At 36.2% G+C, this 12,117-nt stretch overlaps 1 protein-coding gene across 7 annotated transcripts in view; it reads right to left on the bottom strand.

Annotated features, from left to right (window-relative positions):
- Nucleotides 1-208: 208 nt before the first annotated feature.
- Nucleotides 209-12,117, bottom strand: part of HDAC4 (histone deacetylase 4) — a 286,678-nt gene continuing 274,769 nt past the window's right edge. For all 7 annotated transcript variants that reach the window (XM_032214587.1, XM_032214590.1, XM_032214588.1 and 4 more), the window contains one exon: nucleotides 209-3,746. In XM_032214587.1, the coding sequence (XP_032070478.1) occupies nucleotides 3,707-3,746 (40 nt within the window). In that variant the 3' untranslated portion in view covers nucleotides 209-3,706. The remainder of the gene's footprint in view (nucleotides 3,747-12,117) is intronic.

Below are 12,117 nucleotides of genomic sequence, written 5' to 3'. Positions count from 1 at the left end.
TAGGTTTGCACCTTCCTTATCCCTTACAAACAAAAACACAATTCTTTTTCCTCCCTCTCTTAAAAAAACTGACACAGGCAGTTTATTTGTATGTTCAGCATAGTTTTTCAAGAACATTTCCAAATAAATACAATGTATTCTATTATTGGCTTGTCAAAAATGCAATTATTATTTTTTTAATGACAAATATTTAAGTAGTCCTTTGACATTTTTAAATGTTACATTAAAAGCATAGGTCCTTAATCAGATGAGTCAATTAAACTTCCCTTGTCCATGCCTCTTATTTTTGTGTGACACAAAGCTACCCAACTTGTATATCTTGCTAATGCCATCAGAAAGCTTTTTCCCACAGTGAAAAAAGTGTAGCGTACACTTTTGCCAAGTGTAGCGTGCAAAGTCTGTTTACGATACAAAGGCATGCGAACCTAATAGACCATATTTTTTTAACTATTGGAAACTTGAAAAAATATATTTATATATTTATCAATGCCCATAAAATGTGAGTCTAAAATTTTAGAAAAAGAAAACTGGAATGAGTACATGATTAATAAAAAGGAATGTTTGTCTGTACCGAAAGTAAAAAGTAAAAGAATTATGATCTATTATATTATACAATGGAACTTACTTTTAGATTATTCTTTTTAACATGTTGTAACAGAAGTGTAGGAAATCACTCTTTACCTTCAGAATTGCATTAATCAAAAAACATATAGAATCCTGCTGGTAGAACCTAGGTACCTCTTCCTTATAGTATATAAAAAACTGTAATTGGAGATGATACATTGTCTTACTCACACTGAGCTTTTTGTTTATTCACAGAGCCCAGAAACCTTCCTTATCTATGCTTTTATTAAATAAAATTATTTCCATCCTCCAACCATGCATATCTTTTCTCTCCTAGAATAACTGCAGAAGAAATTCAGTTTTAGGCGTACAGTGAGATTATGGTATATTTATTTTAAAAAGGAATTAATAAATTATGGGGCAAATTACATATACCAAAATTCTTTCTGACTTTAGAAATGCTTTTCACTTCCAAAGATGTAGCAATTTGAAAGTAACAAATGAATGCTCTTAAAAGTAACATTAAAACCAATCATATTAACACCATTGATACATATTATTATTTTTTGTGACAAAAAATTATTGACAATTTTTATGTTCAAATATAAAATAGATTTGAAGTTGCAGTGATCACAGAATTCAACAATTTTTATCAATTGTAGTAAAACATAGTAAATTAACAAAATACAAAACCAAGTAATTTCACACAAAAATCTTTTTAGAACACAGCAGCAAAGCATTTTATAAAATATACATTTTATCTTTACCATCAAACTTTAGTCTTTGAGTATGCTCCTGGCAGTTCTAATGCCAAAAAGAATCCATTTGGGTTTTGAATCCATTTGGGTTAACATGAAGATTAATATTGTAGTGTCTGTTTTAAAAATTGCATATTAACTTTTTCATTAAATAAACTCCTAAAACTAGTCTGCACTCATTGAAATTTATGTTTATATTCTCATAACTCCAATCATAATGGCATGAAAGAAAAAACCTTTTCAAAACTACATAATTATAAGTTGACTCTGTCAGTTAATATAACCAAAAAATGTTTCTTTAGAAAAAAATTAATCTCTTCTAATTTCCCTGCTAAAAATTTAAGCAGTTACATAAGAGGGTCAACTGCTCTCATTTTAAAAAAATATGTAGAAGAAAAGAGATCATGGTGAAGATTAACACACTCTCAAAAACCTAATGTAATTATTATTATTGTTATTTATTTTGAAATAATCTTTAAAGGGATTATTCAAGCACAGTAATGTGTGTTTTCTCAGTATTAACTGTACCAACAGAATATTGCAATCTTTCAACTTATTTATTTAAATTATTAATGCCTTTAATAATCCTTGCCATTGAGAATATACATTGCTCTTTATAATACTAATCAATTTCAAGAGAGGAAAGTTTATCATTTACTTTAGGTAGCATAACAACTACAACTGAAGAACTGACAAATTATACAATCAATTTTTGATCTTAAAAATGACTGTGGAATCCTTCCTTTTGAGAAAAGAATATTCTGAAAATAATACATATCAGTTTGCAACATGCACAATATTAAAAAGTGTTTTCTGTACAAAAATCGGGAAATAAGAAAACTTTAGTGTCCAAGGAAAAATTATGTATGTCCAGAAAATAATGTCTGGAAACACAGTTCTCAAACCAAACCAAACATGAAAATCAATGCAAATAATTGGCTTTATTTGAAAACTAATGTGAAAAAATAAATCAATAGTAAACAAATATTTACCAGAAATACTTTGTTTGTTAAAAGAGGGTCAACACTGAAGAACTTAAAAGTTAAATAACAGTATGTAGGGTAGTTGCCCAGTGGCTAAAATGTTGGGCATTTTAATGTTCCAAACTGCACTTTGGAAATGGGCATTTTAACTAGATCTTAACCTTTCAATCCACAAATACTTTGGAAGGAATTTCCAATGGTTGCCACCATTGATATAGGTAATATAAATGCATTATAAATATTTAATTAATAATTTCTAAGAGTCATTTTCCTAAGTTTGGAATATATTTATATTATTCATTACACAGCATACATAAATATTTATACCTAAAAAATTAAGCAATATTCCATGCAATCTGCTTTTAATAAAAAGCATTCCATTTTTAAAAAAAATTGCAATTGTATTTGTGCATGCCTTTACAACCAAATTGATAATTTGTTATCCATAATGTATAGAAGAAGATGTTGGATTTTTAAAAAATCAATGAACTTAAGAAACCCAACAACACTTGTCATATTACCTTAATTTTAAAAAAATTAAACAGCAAGGAAAGAAAAATCAAAATAAGGTTGTAGACTGTTTGGGAGAAGCTCTGGCCTTTGCTTGCTTTAAATAATCATGCTAGCAGAAATCCTAGAATCTTTCTTACAGAATGCAGTTCTTGGCTTTTTCTGCCAGAAGAACCGCTACAAAGTTTTTTTTATCTTTAAGGCATAGTTCCTCAAAAATGTCAGGAAAAAATAGCTGCCCAAGTCAGTCTATTATTTTAAAAGGCACAAACTTTTCCAATGGCTTTGGCAATGCCAATATCCCTTTTCTGGCTATCTTTCTTATTTTACACTCTCCCTCTTCACATTTATATAATTTGAATGAATATATAAAAACTTAGTTTTCTTTTTACCCTTCACAAGAAGAAAAATAACCCTCCTCAGGGTCTGAGTTTTGAAGAACTCTTATTCACAAATACGCAAGAACCACAAAAATACTGAAACAAAAGTAGAATTTACTTTGAGTAGTCTGAATGTAATTAAATGTTAAGCACCAGTTTAAATGAAAATTGTTACATACATGTTAAGTCTTTGATTTTGAAACAACAGCAAAAGCTGACAACCAAATACTTCCCTAGCATCTTGCTTCTTATAGCTTCCATTGAGGAAAAAAGGAAGATCACTCAGTGTGTCTGTAATCCATATTGCTGTTCTTCACCTGCATTTTATTTGTTTTGTTTTCCATGAGCGTAATCCATACAATTACAATATGGAGAAATTAATCTGTTTTTCAACATGGCTGCCTTTCTGGAAGAAAATCAGGGCAGGATGCAGGTATAACAATAGAAAGCTTCTTGGCAGGCCTTCAAAGACAAGATGAATTTCACTGGAACGCTTGAAACCAGGAGTATGCTACAGAAGAGGATCCTCTTCCATAGGCTCCTCATCCAGACTGTAAGTAATTCATTAAGAGGAGTCAGAATAATAGAACTGCATGGCCCAGAATTAGATAATCATGTTTGTTAATTAATGTTAATAAGCATGCAAAGCAATATTATTTTGATGGGCTATTTAATACTCTACCAAGCAATCTAAATAGTCATTAATAGTATCTAGAGTCTGGATCTGAGAACTTTGTTAAGACAAATTGCTTCATATTTGGAATTCCAAATTCTGAACAATTGCTTTGAAAGAATAGATGGTTTACACTATCATTCACTTACAAGTTCTTATACTTGGTCATCTGTGCCTTCAGCTCCTTTTAAGAATCTTTTGGAGCTGAACAATTTTAGTAGAAATTACAACTCCTCTCTTCAGTTTCCTAAGAACACATAATGGTCAACAGGAATATCAGACCAAGCCAGGCATTTGTAGAGGGAGAGTGGTTGTGGTTGAACAATTGCCCACTCATAAAAAGAAAAGAAAAAAGAAAAAGACATACAAACTAATGGGTATACCAGCTGCGCTTCTTTTTGCAAGAAAAAGGAAAAAAAAAACAAAAGAGAAACTATATTAATGAAGATAAGAAAAAAACAGGCTACTGGAGGACAAAAGAAATTGTCCAAATGCTGCTGCTAAGGTGGCAGAAGGTGCTACTGGAAAAGTGGGAGTCATTTCCATGAAACACAAGCACATGAGATCAAATTTCCTGCTGTAATTCTAGAACAGTGGTTCCCAAACTTGGCAACTTTAAGACTTGTGGACTGCTGGCTGGAGAATTCTGGGAGTTGAAGTCCACAAGTCTTAAAGTTGCCAAGTTTGGGAACCACTGTTCTAGAAGATTCTGAATCTTCCATATAAGTACAAATTTTGTATATACAGTACATCAACCATGCAGATAAGTCATTAGTTTGATCAGTCTATTATTAAATAACATTATTTATATTTTTGGCTCAGATCAAATGCAGAGACATTTGTTCTATGTGGGAAGATTAAATCTACCTGATCATTTTGAGATCTCTCACGTGAGTTATGAATCACTCGACCTCTTTCCTAACTGAATGCTATACAGGTAGTCTTCGACTTATGACCACAATTGAGCCCAACATTTCCATTGCTAAGCAAGGCAGTTGTTAAGTGAATTCTCCCCGATTTTATAACCTTTCTTGCCACATTTATTTTATTTATTTTATGTATCCTGCCAATATTATTTTTATAAATAACTCAAGGCAGCAAACATATCCAACAAATCTTCCTCCTTCTATTTTCCCCAAACAACAATCCTGGGAGGTTGGGCTGAGAGAGAATGATTGGCTCAAGGTCACTCATCTGGTTTTCATGGCTAAGGTAGGACTAGAACTCACGGTTTCCCACTTTCTAGCCTGGTGCCTTAACCTTTAGACTAAACTGGCCCTCCAAATGGTTGTTAAGTGAATATGGTCTCCCACCTGACTTTGCTTGTCAGAAGGTTGCAAAAAGTGATCGCGTGACTTCAGGACACTGCAACCACAATAAATATGCCAGTTGCCATGCCTCTAAATTTTGATCATGGGACCACAATGGGACCACAATACTGCAGTGGTCTTGCAGGGGATAAAAGGGATAAGTCCCATTTTTCAATGCCTTGGGGCAAACTCGTTTGGGGAATGAAAATCCGGAGCGGCTCCCCACTTCAAGTCAAGTTTGAGGTCTGATCCTCTCCTGTTAGGAGAGAGCCAAAGTGATCCCCATCTTTGGTGCCAGGAGGCTTCACAGGAAGGTCTGTCAGCACCAAAACAAGGATCACCCGCGCATGCCCAGGGGTGGGTTAGGGTGGGGAAGCACCAAAAATGGGGCATGGGAGAGCTGTGTCGCACTCCCCACCCCCCCTGAATGCGTGCTCTCCCCCTCCCCCCACGTATGCCCCTGAGACCTCTCCCTACTCACCACACATTCACATGTGTCTCCTGCCAACACCAGAGACCAAAAAATCAGCTGGGTGGCGGGAGGCGCAGGCATGCACAGTGGGTCTGAGCTGGCCGACTGCTTGTGTGCCAGCAAAAAGGGCTCCACATGCCACCTGTGGCACGCATGCCATAGGTTCACCATCATAGCCCTAGGGTATACTTCAAAAGAAAGCAGAATATTTGGATAGCAGAGGCCTGACTATTGGAGGACATTGATGATAACTTTTGGACATTATTAAAAGAAACGATTGGAGAGAGAGAGAAGATTAAATGGACTAAGAGGATTCAGAATATTTATATAACTACTTAATATCGGAGGGTCATATGTAAGGTTGAACTTAAGGGTTAGGAATTAATGTTATAATGCTACTATCAAAGAAACATTGTTATTGTCATTGTTATTGCTATTGCTATAAGATTATTAACTCTACTGTTCTTGATATTATTCACATTATTATTGATTAAGGAGATGGATTGATCACAATATAATTAATAATTATAAGGAATTCACTCTTAGAATTTACTCTTAGATTAATAGAAATATAGTAATATTACAAGTGTGAGCTATACACATGAACGCGTGCACACACACACACACAAATACATACGCACCTAGCGATAAATTGATAAGTCTCTCTCATTCTCTTTCTATCCTCTAATAGCTGTTTACATATAGTATACTAATCTACTGACATATAGATGATACTATCCCTTAATTCTCCTTAAAATTGATTATTGAGTAGAGGAAGAGGGAGAAGAAGAGGGAGTGGGAAAAGGAAGGAAGAAAGAAAGAAGGACTGGAAAAAGTTACGAATGAGAGAAGAAAGTGGGAGTTCTGGAAAATAACTAAATTAGGGATCCAATTTTTTAAAAAATGACAAACATTACAAATCAAATCAAAATTAGCACGGGAGGAAGCCAGCATCCCAGATGTCTTTAGCGGCCGCCAGCCCCTCGAACCAGAGATCCTCTGAGGATATGCTCCAGAGAGAAAGATCTAATTCAATGAAGGATCTTCAGATGATATTACAGGCTATGCAAGAAACAATGGCTAGAAAACATGAGGAATTAAAAAAGGATATTGGAGAAGTAAAAAAATGACACTGGGGAACTAAAGGAAAAATGCAGAAGATAGATGATAAATTTGAAGTTTCAGGAACAGATGAATAAAAACGAACAAATAATAAATGCAATAGAAGCAAGGATGGAGAAGGAAGGGAAAATAATGGAGGAGCTGAGTTCTAGGTTGATCCAGGTGGACAAAGAACTTGAACTAACAGTCCTCATGTTAGAATCGGAGAAAGCAGCCCAATTTCTACGGTTTCAGAACGTAAAGGAAGAAAACGGCGAGGATCTACTGGATATGATGGCAGATCTTATGGCAAAAGGTTTGGGAATAGGAAAGGATGAGATGACAAGTGAGATCAATGAGACATATAAAATCCAGACAAACTACACAAAAATGAACAATCTCCCAAGGGAAGTTCATGTAAAGTTAGTTAAGAAATCAGTACATGACGAGGTGCTGAATAGAAGAAGAGACAACCCAATAGTACACAATCAACGACAACTAAAACAGGTACCGAGGAGAATCAGAGAACTAAGAAGGCCCTATCAATTTTTAACATCAGTGCTGAATAAATATGAAATTAACTTCAGATGGTTGATGCCAGAGGGCATACTGGTAACTTAGAGAGATAAAAGATTCAGAATAGACACAGTGGAACAAGCGGAAGAATTCTACAATCAACTTGTTGGTCAGGAGGTGAGGAAGATGAAGGAGAACTGTTGGAAACAAGGATGCAAGGACTCAGGGCACAGATATGAAGAGAAAAGGAACTAGCGGAGATAAGAAAGGAGAAAGGAGATGTTTTAGAGGAAAAGGGGAAGAACCAAAAGAAGTGAGAGAGATAAGGGCAACAAGAAGCATATGATCTAAATACACATAGAACATTAATGGTCTAAATTTGCCCCAGAAAAGAAAAACAACCTTCAATAAATTAAAACATCTGAATTATGATATAATTGCATTGCAAGAGGTCCATATAACCAAACAACAGATCCAGATCTTGGAATATCCTAGATTGGGTAAACGGCATTAGCTGATCAAAAGAAAAGAGGAATAGAGTTATATGTTAAAGATACGATCCAGACTAAACCAATCTATCATGATGAGAATGGGAAAATATTAATTGTAGAAATAATGTTAAACCAAAAAAAGTTGTTACTGGTTGTAATATATGCACCTAATGAAGGTCAGAATTTTTTTTATTATAGATTACATAACATTATCTGAGAGATGGGAAACGACAATGTTTGCTTAATGGGAGATTTCAATGCTATAGTTTTATCAGAAATAGGACTATAAAAGTGGAAAGAAGAGAAAAGGAGTTAGGAGAACTTTGCTCAGGTGGTTCTTCCAAATGGCCGAAGAATTAAATATCTATGACATATGGTGAAAAAGATGTCCAGAGGGAGAGCAATATACCTTCTACTCGAATAGACATGAATCCTGGTCAAGAATAGATATGGGCTGGATGTCGATGGAGTTAATTTCAGAAGTGAAGGAGAGAGACATAGAACCCAATTTATGGGCTGACCACAATCCCATGTAATTCAATAACATGGAAAAAAACAAAAGGGCAGTTATCATTGGTCATTCAACAGAACAATCCTAAAAGATCAGGAATATATTAAAAGAGTCAATCAGGGACTGAGATTTTTTCTTCAAAGAAAACTGCCCAGGAGACACATCCATACAAAACCTATGAGATAAAACTAAGGTATATATAGGAGGGGTCACGATATTGGCTACAGCTAGGAAGAAAAAAAATTGAGAATCAAAAAACAAGAGAGTTGAAGAAAGATACAGAAATTTACAGAGTGAATTTCAAAAGAAACCACAAAATAGAAGTATAAAAGAAAGTATGGAATTGATTAAACATGAATTGGCTATATTTGAAAAAGCAAAACTGGCACAGTCTATAAAAAAATAAAATAAAAATTTCTTTGAGAATGCAAATAAACCATGGCGGTGGCTAGCCTATAGATTGAAGCAAGAGAATTGGATCAATAAATTACAAGATGAAAAATGCGAGATCTGCTATCAACTAGAGGAAAAGAAAAGGATTACCCAAAAGTTCTATGAACAATTATATAGAGAAAACCGAGACTATACAAAGGAAGGAATACTACAATATCTGAAAAAGTCAGATTTGCTAAAGATACCAGGGGAAGTAAAAGATATGCTCAATGAGGAAATAAAAATATCAGAGATAATTGAGGCCATACAAAGACAAAAGAATAATAAAGCAGCAGGGCCGGATGGACTGCCAGCGGAAATATATAAAGAATTCCAGGATATGCTTGTTCCAATGCTGATGGAGGTTTATAATGCTGTGGTGAAAGAGGTGAAGACATTGCTATCATGAATGAAGGTTGACATTGTCTTATTTCCTAAGGAGGACTCAGATCAGATGTCTATACAAAACTACAGACCAATTTCACTGCTAAATGCAGATTATAAGATTTTTGCTCTGATAATTGCAGAAAAAATTATTCACATTGTTTATCCACACAGGTCAAAATGGACTCCTTCCCAGAAGATAAATTAAAAACAATATGAAACTATGCTGGACATTCTTGAATATTATGAAGTGCATAATGAAAAACAGGTTGCACTACTTTTTCTCGATGCCCAAAAAGCATTCAACAATATGAACTGGGAATTTTTACATCAACAGTTGGAACACATGGAGTTTGAGGATAAGTTTATGAATACGATCAGAGCAATATATACAAATCAAAAAACCAAAGTAATAATTAATGGTGAATTAACGTGAAGTATATCAATACAGAAAGGTACAAGACAAAGTTGCCCCCTATCCCCGTTGCTGTTCATATTAACCTTAGAAGTTTTAGCTAGGAATATATGTAAAGAGGAGAAAGGGACCAGAAATTAAAGAGGAACAATTTAAGTTATAGTCTTTCGCGGATGATTTAGTTTTCGTGTTAGAGGATCTTTTAAAGTCTGGTATGAAACTTATTGAGGAATTGACAGAGTATGGGAAAATAGCAGGTCTAAAGATAAATATGACAAAGACTAAAACGTTGGTAAAAATATGACATCCAAATTGAAAGAGGAGTTAACGAAGAAATTGGGTATTCAAATTGTCAAAAAATTTAACTAGATATACATTTATCAGCGAGGTATGTGTCCATCAAAGAAGACAACTATATTAATTTAATCAATAAAACTAAGCAAGACTTAGAAAGGTGGAAAAACTTACAATTGTCCCTGATGGGTAGGATCGCAATCATAAAGATGAATGTACTACCAAAATTTCTTTTTCTGTTTCAGAACATTCCCGTTAAATTAGAAAAAGTTTTTTTAAAGATTTAAAATCAATCAGTTTCTAAATTTATATGGCAGAGGAAAAAACCAAGAATAAAACTCAAAGCTATGCAAGATACTAAGGAAAAAGGAGTATTTGGAAGATTGAGAACTTTATTATACTGTGGCCATTCTAACATGGTTAAAAGAATGGATAATGTTGAGAAATAAAAGATAACTCAAATTTGAAGGTCATGACCTCCAAGCAGGATGGCATGCCTTCCTATGGTATGAAAAAGGATCTGCACATAAATATTTTTATAGACATTCCATCAGACAGTCCCTATTATTAGTATGGAACAAAATTAAATACGACCACAATATTGAAATACCCATTTGGCTATCTACAATGGAAGCATACACACATCTAAATTTAATTAACATGAAAAAAAAGTTTTTTTAAAAAATAATTTTTATTGAATGTTTTAATCTTTAAAAACAGAAAGAAAAACACCACAAGAAAAAACAAAACACAAAACATACATAATGTTTGATGTTGATGTTTTTTGGTCTTGTATGCCGCCCACTCCCGAAGGACTCCGGGCGGCTTACAATAAACAAGGGAAGGGAATAAATAAACAAAACAACACTTTAAAATACACAACAGTAACAGTTTCCATGGGGCTGGATATTTCGAAAGCCCCCCGGCCTGCTGGAGTAGCCAGGACTTAACGGCTTTGCGGAAGGCCGGGAGGGTAGTGAGGGTCCGGATCTCCACGGGGAGGTCGTTCCAAAGGGCTGGAGCTGCGACAGAGAAGGCTCTCCCCCGGGGAGTCACCAGCCGACATTGGCTGGCAGATGGAATCCAGAGAAGACCTAACCTGTGAGATCTAATCGGTCTATGGGAGGTAATTGGCAGGTGGCGGTCTCTCAGGTACCCAGGTCCGATGCCATGTAGGGCTTTATAGGTAATGACCAGCACCTTGAAGCGGGTCCGGAGACTAATGGGTAGCCAGTGCAGCTCGCGGAGGATAGGTGTGACGTGGGTGTACCTGGGTGCACCCACAATCGCTCGAGCGGCTGCGTTCTGGACCAGCTGAAGTCTTCGAACACTCTTCAAGGACAGCCCCATGTAGAGAGCGTTACAGTAATCCAGTCTTGAGGTCACAAGGGTGTGAGTGACTGTCTGAAGGGCCTCCCAATCCAGGTAGGATTGCAATTGGTGCACCAGGCGAACCTGGGCAAAGGTCCCCCTGGTCACAGCCGACAAATGGTGTTCTAAAGTCAGCTGGGGATCCAGGAGGACTCCCAAATTGCGAACCCTCTCTGAGGTGCGTATAATTTCACCCCCCAGCCTGAGAGATGGAATACTTGGCCAATCTTTGGGAGGGAACATCAGTAGCCACTCGGTCTTGTCTGGATTGAGTGCCAACTTGTTTACTCCCATCCAGACCCTAACAGCCTCCAGGGACTGGCACATCACTTCTACTGCTTCGCTGAGTTGGCACGGGGCGGACAGGTACAACTGCGTATCGTCCGCATATTGGTGGTACTTAATCCCGTGCCGGCGTATGATCTCACCCAGCGGCTTCATGTAGATGTTAAATAGGAGGGGGGACAGGACCGAACCCTGCGGCACCCCATAATTGAGGGGCCTTGGGGTTGACCTCTGCCCTCCGACCAACACCGACTGCGACCTGTCCGAGAGGTAGGAGGAGAACCACCGAAGGACGGTGCCTCCCACTCCCACCTCTCACAACCGTCGCAGAAGGATACCATGGTCGATGGTATCGAAGGCCGCTGAGAGGTCAAGGAGCACAAGGATAGAGGGGTGACCCCTATCCCTGGCTCGCCAGAGATCATCGATCAGCGCGACCAAAGCAGTTTCCATGCTGTAACCAGGCCTGAAACCCGACTGAAAGGAATCCAGGAATTACATAACAATATAAAGTAATTTTACAGCCTTCTGTATCAGCTTTCTTGTTTAGCCTTTATAATTCTCCATTCTGCATTGCCTTCCTATTGCTTTTACCTTGTCCTATAATATAACAACAGTAGTGCTAACATATTAATATTGATTATTTATATTACCATATATTTACATT

Source organism: Thamnophis elegans, chromosome 3, assembly GCF_009769535.1.
Source record: "Thamnophis elegans isolate rThaEle1 chromosome 3, rThaEle1.pri, whole genome shotgun sequence".
Classification (NCBI taxonomy): domain Eukaryota; kingdom Metazoa; phylum Chordata; class Lepidosauria; order Squamata; family Colubridae; genus Thamnophis; species Thamnophis elegans.
Note: the sequence above shows the minus strand (reverse complement) of the source record. Positions and strands in the feature narration are given on the sequence as shown.